At 38.8% G+C, this 19,552-nt stretch overlaps 1 protein-coding gene across 2 annotated transcripts in view; it reads left to right on the top strand.

Annotated features, from left to right (window-relative positions):
- The window catches only part of spon1a (spondin 1a), a 151,798-nt gene that overhangs the window by 123,194 nt on the left and 9,052 nt on the right, over positions 1-19,552 (top strand). For both annotated transcript variants that reach the window (XM_088078728.1, XM_042489072.2), the window contains 7 exons: positions 5,385-5,586; positions 9,538-9,678; positions 11,135-11,210; positions 11,423-11,605; positions 16,653-16,823; positions 16,973-17,140; positions 18,048-18,212. In XM_088078728.1, coding sequence (XP_087934854.1) covers positions 5,385-5,586; positions 9,538-9,678; positions 11,135-11,210; positions 11,423-11,605; positions 16,653-16,823; positions 16,973-17,140; positions 18,048-18,212 — 1,106 coding nt within the window. The remainder of the gene's footprint in view (positions 1-5,384; positions 5,587-9,537; positions 9,679-11,134; positions 11,211-11,422; positions 11,606-16,652; positions 16,824-16,972; positions 17,141-18,047; positions 18,213-19,552) is intronic.

Genomic DNA, 19,552 nt, shown 5'->3' with positions numbered 1-19,552 from the left:
ACCTTACAATGTGACTGACTCAATATGAGGGCAATCTGATTTGAAATTTCAAAATAAAAGCCATCTCAAATAAGAAAAATGAGCTGTATTTTTGGGATTAAAAATAAACTCCCTGTTTCCACAGACTCATTTTGGCTCAAACTCATAGGAGACCACTCAACAAGGTGACCTGCCCCAATACATATTTCTGATATTTCAAATGGCTTTTATTTTGAAATGTGTCCGGTCATTGACTGCTGTTAAGCCGGCCTATGCTTCATAAACGACAGTAACGCTAACAGCGGGCTTTTATTTGCAAATCAGTTGTTTCACGCTCTTACTATAATGTCTTTTCTATGCGCGACGCAAAATGTGGCGGGGGCTGGCTTATCATCCTCTTTAAGGCGCGCCCTTACTTTGAAAGTCTGTGTCACCGTCACACAGCGTCAGTCAGATGAGGGCGAGAAACACGGTGAGAATAAGGTTGTTTTGTTGAATTGATATGATATTGTATTGTGGTGACATCAGTGATTTACACCCCTGTTGTTCATGCATTTTTAGGTCTCTAGGCTTTTGATAAATAAAGACCAATAGAATAGAAAAGTACATGAATAAAGGTTTATGCCGGTAGTTGAATCATGAGAGAAATATAACAAAGTAGGAGGAAAACACATATGAGTTTCCAAGCATGATAGTGTACATTTCAAAGAAAATTTCACTGTTTTGAGGCTGTCCAGACTGAGGCAGTCTATGTAGTCCATTCAAACCACAACTGCATTGGCACCAGGCTGCATATTGACAGGAAAAAAAATGCTGTTTTGTTGCTAAGCGAGCTGGTCTTACAGTACCTACAGATCTTACGGATGTTCTTTAGGTCCAACCAGGTCTCACTCCCAACTCGTCAAATACCAACTCTTGGTCAGTGGCCCTTGTTGTCCCTAATGATGCACAGGGACACCCTTTAGCAATGGTATGAGACACACAGAGTGGCAGGATTTTTCGACGTTCCAAGCAACTGCCATAGTTTGTACAGGGTTTTCGGGCTTTCAACTGAGAGACAGCTGTTTGTGTCCCGTGTGAAACCAAAAGTCAAATTAGTTGATTTAACAACAACGTGGTGTCCTAGTATGTGTAGCACACTATTTGGCATATGTATGCCATTTGACATTAGTAGCAAACGTGGATATTTTAAGCCAAACCATGGTGTTATTTTCTAAACCTAACGGTGTGCATTTGTTGCCCAACCTAAAAAAGAAAACCTTAAAATGAACTTTTTTTAACCGCAGTTGGACATTCTAATTTTATTTTGAAAAGATACTATACACATTTAATGAGTGGAAATTGTACGTTTCCTTTGAAAACAGAAATTGTGAAAATCTCAGCACTAGTGGAACTTTTGCTCTGTAATAAGACATCAAGTACTTGCTTGAAAGCAAATAATATTTTCACAATTTGTAAGATTTCATTGCCAATAGTCACAATAGGAAGTGATCTTGTACCTTTAAACTTAAAAGCAACGTGTACCAAGTCTAAAAATGCAATGTAATATATATCAATACATAACAAAAAATATTTTTTACTTATATTTTTGGCCAATTGGAGCATCCCTATGAGTCAGACCAGGGTGATCACCCAGCCTTAGCTCCACTCAAGCTGTAATCATTTGGACAGAAGCCATGGTGTGTTATGATAAGTGTCTAAATTACTCTGTTCCTTAGAAGATCAGGCAGAAACTGATTCATTTTAATGTTAAAGTGATGGCAAGATGTTGCATGGGATTGAAATTTTATTCAGATCTTGACATTTAAATGTTAGTTATGTCACTGACTACCTACACAGACAAAGACTTAAGAATATAACAGTGGGCAGGCACTAAGATAGTGAGTATGCACTGATAATGTCAGTCCAGCTGCTGTAGCTTCAGTATGAGATGAGTCTACTGCAACTAAAACAGACTGTCTCAACTTTAGACACACTGCATGTCTGTCAAGACCACTGCTGTTATTAAAGCAACGCCTACTCAGTTCGAGATCACTGGTGTTTTCAACATTGTGTCGTATAACAGCTCACAGTTAAAGACAATTAGTGAGAAATATCCCTCCAGAGCTGAAATACTTTCCCAGGACAGTCTGTTTGGCTCATACAATCCCAGAGTTCAAACACATTTGTTAGCATGAAAGAAAATGACCTCCTTTCTTCATTAAATCTCAGTCAAACACACTCTGTCTCTCACAGATGGTTGCCAGATTGTGACGCAATAATACACACATGTGCGCAAGCGCGCCCACACACACACACACACACACACACACACACAAAGGAACAGTGTAGTTTCTTACAGACCTTCGTAAAATAAGAAACTCTCAAGTCATTAAAAAAGAATTATACCTCTGACTCTTTGTTGTACTGTGTCCTACCACTCTGTACCAAATCACACTCTATACTTTATCGAGGATTAAAATATTATCCATGACAGCCTCAGTACCTCCATGACACTCAGCTGGCTCCTTGTTGTCTCGTTGCTCCCGCTCTCTCTTGTCAGGTGTCTTTATAATAACCAGAGAACTGCTTTGGTGTTCAGTGGGCTACATGAGCAGCTACGAAAAATAAGCTAGTTGTCAACGGTGTGGAATGAGGAGCTTTTGAAGAAGATAGCCGTTAATGAGCTAGCTTCTTTAATGCTATCACTCAGAATGACTTTGTGGGGGGTTTATATCAATGGTTTATGTGTGTGTGGTGTGGGTTAGTAGTGTAGAGAGCCTCTTTTCCACTAGCTACTGTGCAACAAATGAGTTTTACATACAAGCAGAAAAGCAATATTAAATGAATGAAATGGAATGATTAAACCATTTTTATTTGTTGACTATTAAGCCCTTTACATAAATACCACAGTCAGTTAAGTTACTGACCACAAACTGGTACAAGGTTTGCTGCCCTTTCACCGGTATTAGCCCCTTTTACACTGCCTGTTCAAGGTGGGAATATCCTGCCGTTATGCTGCCATGCTGTTCTGTGTAAAGTGTATGATTACGGAATAGGGAGGCCGAATTGTCTCACCTTTTGGGCTGGCAACTGTAGTAGTAACAGTGCCAAAATCAAGGTCTGTGTAAAGGGACAGCTGACAGGACGGGATCATGAGTGGGATGTTTTGATGGCATGTTATGTGTGCAACGGACTGCAGGAGAAAAAAACGTTAGCAGCAGTTTGCATCTAATTCAAAGAAGAACAGAAGCAAAACATGTCCACAAATTGGGGAAATAATGAGATGTGGGAGCTCCTTACCCTCCGAGCAGCCGCCATATTACACAGACTGCAAATTATTATTATGCTATCACGATGATTTAGAGAGTGCTGCCAATGTGACTACTGTATGTTATGCTATAGGCCGATGTTGTTGTGTTGAACCTCATCCCTGTCATGCCTCTTTTGCTCCCACTATGCCGGCATGCTATCTAAAAAGGCGGAGTAAAGAAGGACCACCAAGATCCAATTAATCAACTTTTCAAATATCCATTGAATATCCACCTACTAAAAAATATGCATGTATAGAAACATTTGGAATAATAAAATAAAATAAAATAACAGAAACATTTGGAATAATAAAGCAGTTCACTGAGGTTATCTAGGGAGATTAATCCCCTCCTCTTGCCACCAGTGTTGCTCTGTCTTTTCTGTCAATTACACTTTACATTTTTTTTAGAGCCCAAGTAGCTGTCTGAGATAAACCTCCGACTTGCAGTATTCTCACTGAGCAGAGGCCTGGGAGAGTCGAGTCAAGCTGGGTGTTCCCAGCGGATAAGGGCTATTTCACATCCTCAGAGGCCATCATTAGTAGAGTGCGCAAGGGCAGGACTGAGTTGGCTGAAGTCAAATGGATTTATACGGGCATGATGACAGGTGAAAGAGAATCACTGGTGAACTGTCTATGTTGCAACAAGACTCTTTCCACTCCTAATTAATCTTGTATTGGCTGGGAAAATTCTTAATTAGTTTAGCTGTCAATCATTGGTCACCACAGATGGCCAAAGGCGTGTGTGTGACTCCTGTGCTGCAACAGAGCAAATGTATTGTGGAGATAGATGTGGTCTGGCAATGTGAGTCTAAAATATGTCAACTACATTAATTATTTGTCAGTCACTTTAATTTGTAGGTAAAGTACCTTTCCTTTGTCTGTCTCTCTCAAAGTTTCCCACTTCCATGCAAGTGACTTATTACACCCTGAAATACATGGATTCTATAAACTCCAAAGTTAACTAAAGTGTTTAAAGAAATTCAGGTTTCACATTCTCCCAGTTACAGTTTGATTCATATCATATGCATAATTTAAGTCTAAGAACATAAAAGTTTTGCATTAGGACCTACAGTATCAAATTGCATATGAAAAATAAGGTTTGCCAATTGCCAAACTCAGGATAAATTACATTTAAAGTTAAATGCAGATACATATTCAATCAATTTTGCATATCTTCTGCTGCTCTCTATATATTCATTTGAACTATGTAACCTGAGAATCTTGGGCAAATTTTTTTTCCAGAATGAAATAAGCTCTACCTCTCATTTTCAGGTTGTAGCTGACTGGCCTTGGTATCGGCACATGCTCAATATTACTGGCCTCAAGGCCAAAAAAACTTGATATGGAGATCCCATGTGTGTACGAGATTGGTTGATTAATTATACTGTGTGAATCTTCACACGGGCTGAGTATTACATTCGATTCCCTCCAGCCTCCTATTCAAAACTAACATCGCGTCTAAGCATCCTGTTTTTTTTGTTGATTCCTGTTAACCTGATACACTGTAGGGTTCTGTATTGGCAAGAATCTGGCAATACAATATGTATCAAAATTCAAGGGTTAAGATTTGATATATTGCAAGATATTATGCTACTGTAAGCAGGTTGGTATATTGCTCTTTTAAAAATGTAATTTTAGGAAAACTGTGATGGTATAAAGAACGTACAACCATTTGCATTTTTTAAAAAAAATTTACTTTACTACTTTTTGTTCAATCTGAGTAAAGGAATTAAAATTTGCTTATATCAGTAAAATAATTAAAAGTGCTCAGGGGATTCCTATGTAAATGAATAAAGAAAATGAACTTTAAACAATCAAAAATAGTTTGTTTTAAGAATCAGTATAGCATCACAAAGCAAAATATTGTACATACTCAAGTATGTTGACATTTTCCTACACCCCGAGTACACCTTCAGTAAATGTCATAACTTGTTAACTTGGGAGTTAGAAACTTTTCTTGGTTTTCCTCTTGTATTTTATTTGAGGACAACTTGCAGGGGACACAATGGTAAATGTTTGACAAGGCGGGAGGCAGCTGACATCTCTTTCTACCCTTACTCACACTTTGAAACTGCTTTGAATCACACAGACCTTCTTATCGCTCTCCTCCCAGGCGGGCAGCCCCCTCAGCCGAATTCTCAGTGGACCGGACCCGTCACCTCATGTCCTTCTTGACCATGTTGGGGCCCAGTCCAGACTGGAATGTGGGTCTGTCTGCTGAGGACTTGTGCACCAAGGAGTGTGGTTGGGTCCAGAGGGTGGTGCAGGACCTGATCCCCTGGGACGCAGGCACTGACAGCGGGGTGACATATGAGGTTAGTGAGAACATTTTGATATTGATTACTAAAAATGTAGTTTCTTGAAACATTATGTCATCTCAATAATTTGCTACCATAAAAAAATCAAGAATGTTTCCTCATTCTGTCAGATGTGCTTGTGTTATGTGCAATGACTCATCCGCTGTATCTATTTAAAGTAGTTGTGATGTTACGTGATTCCTTGGGAGGAGATACTGTATTGAAGTCCAGAGTTCCCACAGTCATGGAAAGACTGTAAAGGTCAAGAAATGTCAGAGTCACATTTTTCAGGCCTGGAAAAGTCATGAAATTTGTCAAAACCATATAAGGTTTTGGAAAAGTCATTTTGAAATATATAATATTTTTTTTACAATTATCTTTCATTGATAACCTTCCATGTAATGTAACAGCAAATTCATTTTCTGTAGCTGTCAACATAACACGGCTTTAATATGTGCCAATGTGTGACAGTGTTAGTTTACCATCTTGTATGTTTTGTCATTATCTCTCTGGGTTCTTCTCTCCTTTTCTTGTATGCCAGCTAGCTGAACTTATGTCTGAATCTTGAGTTTGAATCTGATATGTTTGACAAACTCTGGGTAAGTGGGGCAAGAAAAAAAAAATTATAGATCATTAAAATGTCATGGAAAAGTTCTGAAATTTTGTCCATGGAAATGTTTGGGAACATTGGAAGTCTGTAGCATTAGAGTCATTGAAAACCCTTAGAGACCTTAAAAGACTTGGTAAAAATGTTCAAATTTGACACGTTACTTGACAGTAGTCGCTGAAATATTTTGTTAAACAGTCTTTCTGTAAAATTGTTAAATCTTTCCCAGTGATTACTACTTTAAGTAAAAGCCTAGGGGAAAAGTAATTCTCCATCATCATTGTGCAATAAAAACATTAGTGTTCCTCTGAATGGGTGACTCAACTCAGGTTTCACGCCTATGATCCCACAGCAATCACAGCCGTCTGCAAACTGCGGCTCTCTCCACCTTTTACCCTCTGCATAACCTTCCTCCTCACTCTCATCACCAACTGAGTCTTCCCTTCACACTCGCGTTTTGACCTTGTCCTTTATGCCAACCTCTTCATCTGCCTGTCTGCTCACATTCACAATCACTCCCTCTCTCACATCCTCACACACTGCCAGTCTGCAACAATTGTCATCATCACAAGTGTCATCACCCATCCAATTCTCCTTTAACAGCCTTGAATGTCTTCCCCTCCCGCCCTCACCCTGAGGTGCTGTCTGCTGCGTGCTCAGTATCTCCAGTCAGCACTAACAGTAAGGCTGTTGCGTGCGCATGTTGGACCAAACTCTATGACGACATGTGAGAAACCTTTGGCTGATCCCTCGCAGCTCGCAGATGAACCCGCTGAACTGTGCTCTCTTGCTTGTTTTGGCCAGCCTCAGGAATAATTTCACTCTTTCTCTTCATATTCCTCTCTCTCATCTCTGTCTCTCTCTGTCACACACACACACACACACACACACACACACACACACACACTCTTCTTGGCTCACACTGGCTGATCAAACTTTACTGTAAGGGCAACTCAGGCATATTCAGGAATTTTCAGTCTTTTCAACTCTGAATACTATTGACTAGACTGAGTATGTCTTTTGTGAAGAGACTGAAAGGAACTCTCACAAAGTTTGTTTACACTGGTATTTTCTATTTTTTCATAGTAAAGACAGTTTCGGCCTGCCAACTCCATAATCCTCAAGAACAGCAAGAACATGTCAGAGGAAAAAAACATCTGTGAAATCATTTGTAAACTGAAAATGCAAATTTGAATTATATGAAGCAGTGTTTTTCAGGTTGAGGTGTTCCTCCCCCTGCGAGGAAGAGACATAAGGCTCCATGTTTAGTTCTCATGAAGGCAAATAAAGTTACTTCAAAACACTTAGTATGTGATTGCCACAATTAAAATTAAAAAATTGCATGTTACATTGCAGTTAAGGTGGATCCAAAGGCAAGGATGTAGTGGGAACAATGGGCCTCTTACATGATTGTTTTCTTATTTTTCTCTTACATTCATACTTGCACTAAGCAATAAGAAGAAAACAAGAAAGTTTTACGTGGGATTCCTGCACTGAAAGCCGAGTCTGTATTACTCACTGAGTATGGTGAAGAATTGTGTTTGATCTCGAATGGGATTCCCATGCCAGGAAAATTTGCAATTAGCATAGGGAAACGCCCTTATGAACCCATAAAGGCAACAGACCTAAGTGCCTCAGACCAACAAGCCACTGAAATTGATCAAGCCAAACTTTAGGCCACCTTGGTAAGTGATGTAATAAGCCACAGTAGAAGTGGATATCCTCAGTCACCTAAATTAAAAGTTGAGTTTATGTTGAAAGGTAATAATACAGACTTATGAAAATTCAGTGGCATACCCACCAAACTGTTGTGCAGCATGAAGTAGTAGGAAGTGGGCAGGTGAATTGGCTTATTTCTGGTCCAGTGCAGATCTTACCTGAAAACAAGCAGGACGTATACAAGTATTGATAAATGCCACAAAAAGTTCTTAAATGTCTTGCATACATAATTCCAGATGAAGTCAGTATACACGAGTCATGTATGAAGCCTACTGAATTTATTTTAGACGTTGGGGAAAAGGAAATGCAAAATTGGGGTAGCTTGGGCAGGTAGCTGGAGAGAGCAGGGGTTGCAGGGCAGAGAAGCAGAACTGCAGGGAACAGGAGAAAGAGTTAAGCAAGAGAAAACAGGCAACAACAAGAAAACAGGATAAATGCGGGTGAAGTGGACTGAAGCGTAGTAACACTGGCGGGTAGCATATTCTACGATCTGCTGACGAGTGGGTGAAGAACCGGGGTTGATACACAGCAGAGATAATAACCTGATGATTGGCAGATGTGAAAGCTGAGGGAGGTGATGAAACGATTGCTGGCAGGTGTTTTGGTAGACTGGGTCCACGTTGGTGACAGGACAGGAAGAGACTAACGCGTGCACACACACACACACACACAAAACTGGGGACAAAGAAGACGATTGAGGAACACAAGAAAGAGACAGGCCACAGCAGTGGTCATGACATCACACTTCTTCACAGAAACATAACTCCGATTTATAAACAAATAAATGTTTATAAATCAACTTAGAAATAATAGATTCATCCAATGATGTCTGCAGCATCTGGTACAAAGTATTCTGAATCTTAGGTATGCACTCTAATGCTCTTTTTTTTCTAATGCTTTTTTATTTTTTAATAAAATGAAGAGACTCCCACGAGTTTGCACAGCTAAAATGCCAAAGATGTAGATGTTATATGCCAACAAACAAAATATTGCCCTTTCTTTAAATGACAACTCGCTCAAACTGCACCATCCATTAATCTGAGAATAACTACAGAACACACGCGTATCATGTTTAAGCTTTTTAGAAAGATCAATGAAAGAAACCCTCTATCCAAAAATACATAGTGAAGCAGAGGAGGCTATTTTGGACGTGGGCTGGGACTTTGGCTCTGTTACCAAATTGTTAAAGGCACAGGCCTGTAGCAGAGTAATGAGAGCGACTCTGTGTGCTATTACTTTTACTGTATCTTTTAATTAGTGGCCACTCATTACCCTTCTCCCTATCTCTCTCACCAAACAAACAATTCCTTTTTTCTGTTTGGCCTCAGTGGGGGGTGAAGGATGAGCTGGTCTTCTGCCTCCAGACAGCCTCTGGCGATGGTGCTTCTATCAACCCCATGCTGGCAGACCTTTACTGTTGACTAATAAGAGCATCTCCCATATAAACTACAGCACTCCTCCACAGCTGCTCTCCGACTTTGTGACTTGTCCTTTGTGTAACTTTGAGTGACTTTGTGTTCATTGTAATGTATTTTTCAAACAAATCCTGACATTGTGTTATTTTGGAAATCCCAAAGATCCATGGCTTAGTGGTTTTTTTTTGTTTTTTTTTTTAATACTTTTTCTCTGTGTGCTTCTTTCAGTCTCCCAACAAGCCCATTGAGCCCCAGGACAAGATCCGTCCCCTCACCAGTCTGGATCATCCACAGAGCCCTTTCTATGATCCTGAGGGGGGCGCCATCACTCCTGTGGCCAGGGTGGTAGTGGAACGCATCGCCAGAAAGGTATGTGTGCTTTCATGCCAGTCAGCTCTTAATGCAAATATAGTTACACTGTAGCTCTGGCAGGATATGATCATAATGCAGGCAATTGCATCATGCTAGCATGTTTTACCAGATAATGGTAAACATTCAGACCATCTATCAATGTTTGCAGTTCATAATGCTATTCTGGTCTGTTTTGATTGCTGCTCTACAAGTTTATGTCTCTTCATAGTCACTCATACCTTTGTTTGAGTTGTTTGTTGTGGTGATCCTCCTCTACTTCCGGCTCAGCTCTGCACATCCTCTTCACATAATATACCTTGTTCAATCTTAACCCTCTTGATCCTATGCTTCACTGATAAATCAGCTAAATAAAAATGAACATAAACATAGAAGTGGCATTCCTTACTAACTGCCATAGTTGTGAAGTATAGTTGCCTTTAAAAGCTTCAAAAGGGAGACTGAAGGGAGAGACACCTTTCTTTTTTCATTATCACTGCTCTGCAGGTGCCACGGTGAGTTCACTCCTGTCCATCAATATAGGTATTGATCAGTGCTGGTTGTACTTCCTGTATTTGTTGTGTCTGGGTGGGAGCATTGTTACACAAGGTTAAAAGAAATCACTGGGACTCCTGTCAACAAGTTTTGTTTACTGTGTGCCAAAATAAACAAAAATAAAAGCTTACATAATTTATCTTATGAATTTTTTAAATAGTTCTCGTAGTAAGTAACGTGCAGATCAGCTTCAACTGTGTCAAATGACTCTTCTTCAAAGTACATAAGGTTTAATTACCAAAGTGGAAATGTGCGATAAGTCAGTATATGAATGATGATGATGGGTAATATTTTGACTAATTACCACTGATGTCAGTTATTCTTAATTTATATTAGGAATACTCAATCACATAATGCCTCAAATGTGTTTTGATGCAGCTTCTTGAAGTACTTTAAAAAGCCCACCCAAAAATGACATAGAGCTTTGGAAGTAAATTAAAGCATTTATGGCAGGTATTAAAATTCACTCTCTATCATATATCTAAACTTTTTCTTATTATAATTTAATGGGTGGTGAGGCACATTCCCTGGGAACTGGCTGCAAATCCAATAGTGATTAAAGGTTAGCAGTCCTTCAGTGGCATCTAGAGGCAGCTGTGGGGAGTTTATTCTGTGAGCCACAATCCATCTTCATTTACTTCCACAGACACTCAGTATACACTTGCAGAACTGCAGAAAGCATGGACTTTCATTCTTATAGAATATGTCCCCTCCCTGTGCATTGTGTGATTGCCAAAATGAAGAGATTTTGTAAGCATAGGCTGACTTTCCCATTTGCCAGCTGTCACTCCTTCTGATAGCTAGAAAAAGCAAACACGGATTTAAAGAGAGAAAACAGAAAACTGAAGCAACAGAGCACATAAAGAGCTCAAGAGAGCTGGAGTATGTTGTAACATTACTGTGTGTCTGTGTGTGTCTGCAGGGCGAACAGTGCAACATTGTGCCGGACAATGTGGATGACATTGTAGCAGATATTGCCCAGGAGGAAAAAGAGGAAGGTCTGGATGCTGCCCCCATTTCTCTCTCTCTCTCTCTCTCTCTCTCTCTCTCTCTCTCTCTCTCTCTCTCTCTCTCTCTCTCTCTCTCTCTCTCTCTCTGTCTCTCTGTTGCTCCCTCTCACACACACACACACACACACACACACAACGATTAGATGCATAGGTGACAGTTTGGTTATTAAAGCATCTTTAATCCCTTTACCATCTTGCAGATGATACCCCTGAGACGTGTATCTACTCCAACTGGTCTCCGTGGTCCGCCTGCAGCTCAGCCACTTGTGAAAAGGGCAAGCGGATGAGGCAGAGGATGCTGAAGGCCCAGTTGGACCTTAGTGTGCCCTGTCCACACACCCAGGACTTTGAGCCTTGCATGGGGCCTGGATGCAGTGATGAGGGTGAGTATCCATCTAAATACTGAAGGTCACTGTGTTCACTGTAGGGAAAAAATGAGTCCACGTAGATGATGAAGCGAAAGACACCTGAATGAATTTGAGTTTTCTAAATGTTCAGCATATCCCAAGTGCTTTTATGGCCCTCTGATTGGTTTTATTGAAATGTTAGAATCGTGGCTTTTAACGAAGTTGTGACACTCTAAAAAGTGAGGGCGTGTTTAAAAGCGTCATTGTTGCAGGCCATCAGTAATACCCAAGGTACCATTCTGCTGCAGCTATGAATTGAGAGCAGAAGGAGAGTGCTTTATGGCAGGCTTTTAAATTTTATGGCAACTCAAGTTAAATTGCATGACGCTATTAAACATATTCAGTAAGATGTTAAGACAAAAAGAAATTATGTCTGCTGGTTGTTCAAGTTTTATTTTATTTTTTTACTTTTTTCCATCTTCTCTCTTTTCTCTCTTTCACTACAGTCATTTTAGCTCCAGAGGCAGCAGGCTGTAGATCAGTCAATGTGTCATTCTTTACAATTTGGTCTAATCTGAAGATTTACGAAACATAATGACTTTTGTAATCCTCTGACCATACATTTCCTATGACCAACATGTTCACGACAAGTGCGGATGATTTGTAATAATCATTTCACATAGAGGATAAAATGATGTAATGAGGAAACCAAATGTGATTAACCATTAAGGTTGATCAGTACATTGGATTCTTGTATCAGTAAAAGAAGTCCTTTACTGTCAGATTAATGGCAGACAGATTGTCATTTACAAGTGTATTGTTTGGTATTGACATGTTTTACACCCTTAATACTGAATATGCAGAAATGTTTAGATGCTTACTTATGATTATATGGTAAAATTTCTTTATATGTCATTTATTAAAACAAAGTTACAAAGTGCTTTACAGAGGAAAAAAACTAAGTTAAGAAAAGAAAATGAAATAGAATAAAATGTGCCACCATAAAACTGCTCATTTGTTCAAATTAAGAGTGCTGAGAAAATAACTCCTGCCTGCCCCTGCCTGTGGGTGCACATAACACATGCACACTGGTGTCTTTTTTTCAGCGTAGCCTGGCAGACTGCCTACACACATTATCAATGGCACAAAAATAACATCTTGGAGAGACTATGTATAAAATGGGCTATAATTTCTACATGGTTCATCTGATGTGGATGTCAGTGCCCTGAAATTAAGGCTGAAAGTTGGCATTTTATCCTGACAAAAACTCTTTCATTTCAAATCCAGTGAGCTGGAGTACAGATCCAATACAACCAGATTATATTTCACGGTCCTGATATTTAACTTCTGCCACTTTACTTTTATACCAAAGCTCAAATTCTGCTGGACCAAATTCTCCATTCCTTTTATTTCATGTTGTATATGTCCATTTTTTGTTTCATTTCATTTTTCACATTAGAAACTGACAGGAAAATTTGGTGACAGAGGGATGGGGGTAGAGATAGGTAGGGGAGTGGTGGTACTTCTAAATATTTCAATTGCATTATTAAGTGTTCATCTTATCAATGTGAACAAGCATTTCTGTACAGACAGCTGGTAGATTACTGTAAAAAAACCAAACAAAAAAAACAGCATTTGGGTAAACTGATCCTTTAATACTTAAACGTGTGTCCAGTGGCACCATCACATATTGGGGGACAGTTGCCAATTATAGATTGAAAAGATGCAATTTTCTTACCTGTGCAAAGGTTAGTTTGGTTTGGTTTTATTTTAATTCAGTCATTTTCTAATCAATACAACTCAAATACACACACACACACACACACACACACACACACACACACACAAATCATAACAATTTTAAATCATTACTTTTGAACTATTGGCAAACCAAAGCAAGTTTTGCTGACCGAAAAAGGTTTATGCTAAAGCCTTAGCTTATTGCAACTACCACTTTTTGCATTAATTGTTTTATGCTATTCTCTGAAGATTTACAATGACAATGGAAAAAAAGTCCATTCTATAAATATAAATAAATAAATAATTATATACACACAACAGCCTTTATTACTCAGTTTGATGTATGTTAATCATTATATATTTTGAAATCTATCAAGTGTTTTACACATTTTCAATTTTTTTCAAAACTATTCCGACTCCTTTGACTGTTACATGTCTTTGTTTTGCATTACTTCTAATCTTTGTTTTTGTAAAAAAAAAAACCCAACTAACTCTAATTTTGAACACCTTCTAGATACAGCCTGGAAGCATCTTACCTTTTACTTGATACATTAATTTAGCAGTTTTTAAGTTCACCAAATCTCATTATGTCAACATTAGATTTAGTTAGTAACTGATTTAATAAATATAGTCATAAAAATACCCTGTCCGGGGAGGTGGAATTTCACTGTTTGTTTCTAAAATCTGTCATTTTATGCAGCAGCAGCAGCAGCTTCTTGCACTACTTGTTCATTTTAGCTTTTAATACCTGCTTATGGTGACTCTGATCTAACAATGTTATTCACTGATCTCCACTCAGTAGGTGTAATTCTTTTCTATGTAAAAGCCAAACAAGCTTTTCTGCATAGAGGAATAGTTTGCAACATGTATCCTCAGCTAAACAGGAATATCAACCTCTGATTACACCAGCATTGTTTCTGCTTGTGGAGCGTCTCACTTTGAACTTTTTATACAAACAGAAAGTGAAGCAGAGTTGCCATTGTCATCCATTAGACTTGCATGTGTTCACTGATCTTAAATGACAGGCAGAAATGATACTAAATGATGCCCTACATCTAAGACTTTTTCTTTCTTCTGTTCTCTGTTTGTCTCCTGTGTTTGAAAACAAACGACAACAAATTTGTTTTGACAAGAGAGAAAATGTATTGATTTGTGTGCCGTGGAAGCTGGACATTTTAATGAGCCTGCATTTACAGCAGTCTTGTGGTTGTGAGTGTGTCGTTTCAACAATGTTCAAACATATGATGATTATGAGAGCGAAAGAAGCATGAGAGCGTCCAAAATAAACTAATGAGCTGTTTGGATTCACTAAACAGTAACAAATACACACTACTGTGATCCAGGCTTTTGTTTACATTATTATTATTAGATATACAGAAACTTTTAAACAAGAAATGCAGCTCAAAATGCTGTACATATTCACCTTTTTATCAAATAGAAAAAAAAGTACTGATAAACTTCTAATTTAGCATAAGTAATTCATAATAAGGGCAGATGGATTGGCAGTGTTGTTGGATGGTGAATCAGCAGTCACTTTAAAGCCTGATTTCCTGTCCCTAGATTGAAAGGGAGACTGTTCCCAAAGGCAGCTTCAATGTAGGTCTCTGTTTTGTCTCTCCTTGTTTGTTGCATTGAACAGAAAAGAAAAAAAAAATCAGATGGCTCCATCAGGGACTCATTTGGGAGAATATAAGCGTTATACCCAGGGGGCAAGTCTGTGAATATTATATTAGATATAAAGATAAGTAATGGGATCTATCCTAAAACGAATTGGAAGACAGTGTGAGAACTGAAGAATGGATGGTATAAGTATGCAGAGTTTTTAGAAACTGCAATGGATTTGAAGACTTCTGTGGAGACCTGAGAGGAACTGTACCACATTAATCAGGTCTATCTGTAATGAAAGCTCCCCGTTTATCAGGTAATAGTGGTCATTTTCTAATGTTTAGAAATAATAGCATACTATTTTAGTTAAATTCCATTTGCGCACCTGAAAAGTCAGATCAGACCCAACAGTACACACAATATCACCCTAATTATTTCCTGCACTATAATTTGGTGAGATAGTGTAGAAGTTAACTTACCTTAGACCCCCAAAAAATCAAACCTTTGTTTACAATTCATTTACCCTAATGTTTGAACTTATTGTCACTTTTTAAGCCTGCCTTACTGCAATGCTTTCGTGTATCACACATAATTACATAAGAAACCTGCAGCAAAGAAAAGCAAGTTGCAAGTGTCAATTAGGTGTCATTGCGTGTTTGAACCATTATCTTTAAATAATAGAAGGGTATCTACGTTTTTTTTTCAGCAAGAACAATTTGTCTTCATTTCCATATATAATTTCTTTTTTTTCAGATGCCAGTAAAGTATTGGCATTTCAATTACATGAAAATAAAAACACTGAAGTCCTCATAGACAGCAAAATATGGAAACAAACAAAAATGAAACACACTATAAAGGTACCAGAGGGCTCTCACAGCAAAAAAAAAAAGTATATTAGACTGCAATGAGCCTGCAACAACCAGGACTATTACACTACAGAAAAGCTTCCCCAAGTTCAACTCAACAGGAACTCAAATTTTGCATCCACTTTTGACTGAAGTCTGTGCTCCACACAAATATTCTTTTCTTTGTCACTTAGAATAAGCTCTGAGGACGTTATACCGTTAAAAAAAAATCCAGATGAACATTTTTCACCTGTACTAGTCCTACACTGTCCAACACTTTGCAGAAATCACCTCCTGTCAACACTAATTATATAATAACTGTCAATCACACTGCTACACTAAGGTGAAGCAGTGTTCCCTATTTGGACCTGTTTTCCTCTGTGTGAAAACAGCAAAGCAGGTGTCTAAACCAAGCATAATATATAATGTTTTGTAATATCTTTGGTTTAAACCAGAAAAAAAAGATAATAAAATTTAGGCAAAGAAACAATATTGTAGTAACGTCTGTGTAGGTTCTCAGTCATCCAGGTCATGGTAATCCAAGGTTTCTTTTTAAGTGGCATTTGTTGAGGTTTCGTGAAGACGTTTCGCGCCTTTTCCAGAAGGCTTCTTGAAGTTTCTTGTAGTGATATTTCTAATAGCTAGTGGCGAGACAACATACATAATTTACACCTATATGGCTAACAATTCACAATTTTGAGAATGAACCTTAACTTGACTAATCTGTGAAGCACTTTTGGTTGCCTGTAGGTATGAAATGTGCCACATAAATGAATTTACCTTGCCTTTTTTCCTTGCCTTGAGTTTCCTGTGCCTTTAAATCATTGTCATTTACCAGAGTCACTGACCTCACTTTAAGCTTGCTGACATCTTTCCTCTTTGTCACACTTTAGATGCTTCCACCTGTATGATGTCAGAGTGGATCACCTGGTCTCCCTGTAGTTTGTCCTGCGGGATGGGCACGCGTTCCCGTGAGCGTTATGTGAAGCAGTTCCCTGATGATGGCTCGGTCTGCACCCTGCCCACAGAGGAGACCGAAAACTGTGTAGTTAACGAGGAATGCTGTGAGTTTTCCCTTTTCCTTTCTCTACATCAAACTTTTCTATTGACACACGACCTGATAAATGTCAGTTCAGGTCAATCAGTTCATTCTTTAGATCTAATGCAAATAGCACTGTCGGTTAACTCTACTTTTTTCCCCTCTTGGCATTAGCTCCCAGCAGTTGTCTGGTTACAGAGTGGGGTGAATGGGATGTTTGCAGTGCCACTTGTGGTCTCGGCATGAAGAGGAGAGAGCGCATGGTGAAGATGCCTCCTGCAGATGGCTCCATTTGTGGGGCAGAGGTGCTAGAAGTGGAGAAGTGCATGATGCCAGAATGTCGTGAGTAGCAGCATTTTCAGGACCACAACTATCCAGACCACAGACTTTACAAAAGAAATGGATGTAGCCCTGGGGTCTGAAAAGTGAAGCCTTAAACCTGCATTTTTTCTAATGGCCAGGAGGGGGCGACTCCACTGGCTGCAAAATGAGATAGATTGTAAAGTCTAAAAGATATGATGAGATAAAATGACCCTACATGTAATGTCCTGGTAAATCATTTCCTAATGAGTTTGTGCTCTCAAACACTAGTTTTAATTCTTCTTTAGTACAGCATGATCTTCATTTTGTAAATTATGGCCCCATTTAGAGTAAAATAGATAATCTAGCAGGGCATGCTTAAGGGGGTGGCTACCTCGTAATCGATTCCTTCCTACCACGACATTGTGTCCTCACATTCTCAGTCAGATCCACCCCTCACTCCTCTACAGCTCCACCAAACACCAAACGGTAGTCCTCAAACCAATTGTTGATGTCACGGGTCTGCGTCCACCTCTTTTATACGGTTCATGATCCTGACACCTCCTACACTTTAGCCTCATTAAGCACCAGGGCACAAGGCACTGGCAGAGCCAGGTGAGGAGCTATAATGATGAGACAGTCTCGTAATTTTCCTGTAGCAGCCCTCTCAACTTTAATCAAAAAGGATTTTCTTACAGATTTACTTCTCAGCAATGAAATCAGCAAAACTTTGGAAATTAGCATTTGTCACTTCATAATTAAATTGCCAGATGCTGTTTTGCCTCTACTATTCAATAGTGTTTTCTTTGTAAAAAAAAATAAAAAATGGATTTGTTGCAATATTTCAGTCAAAATACTTCACACAATGTATTTCAGAATATGCATTTGATGTTTAAATACAAATCTGAACACTGAATGTTTGTTATTGAATGACTCCTGTTGTGTATAGACACAATCCCCTGCATGCTGACTCCATGGTCTGACTGGAGTGACTGCAGCGTGACTTGTGGGAAGGGTTCGAGGACACGACAGCGCACACTCAAGTCCCCCGTGGAGCTGGGAGAGTGCACAGAAGAGTTAGAACAGGTGGAGAAGTGCATGCTACCAGAGTGTCGTAAGTATTTAATGTCTACCCACCCACATACCGTACATGTATAATTTATGGAAATTCATGATAATTTCATCTTTGTTATACAATCTGGTGCCTTGATGCAGATACGTACACTACTGATGCGGGTTGTACAGAGCAAGAGAAAGAGGGTCAACCACCCCTGTGCTGTGTACCTACTCTAAATTTACAGTTATTTGGTGCTTGCAGGCGTATATGAGAACGGATAAGTTCGTGTGAAGGGATTCACATTTAAGCTTAAATTAGAACTCTCATGAAGTGCATTAAATGACTTGCCGGATGGCATTAAACATGGCTTAAAAGTTTTAAATAACAAACTAGGTCTGATGAAGGAGTTACAAAAAATATGATTAAAATAAGTAACGGTTTTGAGGTTAGTCAGGGGTTGAAGACTTCAGTGAAATTTGTAACAATGTGTTTGACGTACTATAGAAACAATTACTAGGTTTATATGCACAAAATATTCCAGTTTCTGACATTATTTTGGAAAAAATAACATTTCTACTAAGGTATTTACATAATGAATGAAAATGAATATTCCACTTATATTCCCATTATCGTGCAGCCGTGAATACTATGATTAACGTGCCTTAACATGTTTTATATCAAGTCAAATCATAGAAAAATGCAGCTGATGCCGCTTGTGCTTCTTTGCATCAAAATAGGAATTTAAAAAAGTTTTCCACTAGTGGCTTACTTTTTTGACCATACAAACACAGCCTCCCTCTTTCTTTTCCTTTTTCTTTCTTTCAACCACCTTCATGAAAAGGTCAGTGTAGCGATATCTGCGCATATCCAAAACCTGCAGATACCCCAGTCTTTTTCAATGTTTAAATGTAGGTGTGTTTCTTCTTTCGACCAAAAGTGTGGGCTTTTCTCTTGTGTATGCATCTTTACCCTACAGCCCTAGATTTTTTGGCTTGGCAGATTGTGTACAATACACAAAGCTGACTGTTAACAGGCAAGAGGATGTGTGTCAAAAACAGCTGTAAAAGTCCCAGTTGAGATGTATATTCTGAGGGTGCTGCATACATGGCCAAAGAATGCTCCTAAAACTCCAATAATATTGGCCTATTCCACATCTTTATCGGAAAATGCTTAATTCAGAAAAAGGTCTAAATCAGAATAGATGAACGGAATATGCTGTTTGCATCATCCACATCAAATTTAGAATATTATCATATCCAAAATAATAATTGAACATTGTATGCATGCAAACATAGTTAGGGAGTTTTAAGTTTTTTTTTCCCAAAGGTATGGGATTGGAGATTGCAGTGTGGGAGAAAATAGTATTGGCTTTAAAAAGCCAGTATTCGTTGTACTTT

The sequence above is a fragment of the Plectropomus leopardus genome, chromosome 1, assembly GCF_026936395.1.
Source record: "Plectropomus leopardus strain MGB_pleo_1.0 chromosome 1, ASM2693639v1, whole genome shotgun sequence".
Taxonomy (NCBI): Eukaryota; Metazoa; Chordata; class Actinopteri; order Perciformes; family Serranidae; genus Plectropomus; species Plectropomus leopardus.
The sequence above is the reverse complement of the archived record's forward strand: the minus strand, read 5'-3'. Positions and strand labels throughout refer to the sequence as shown.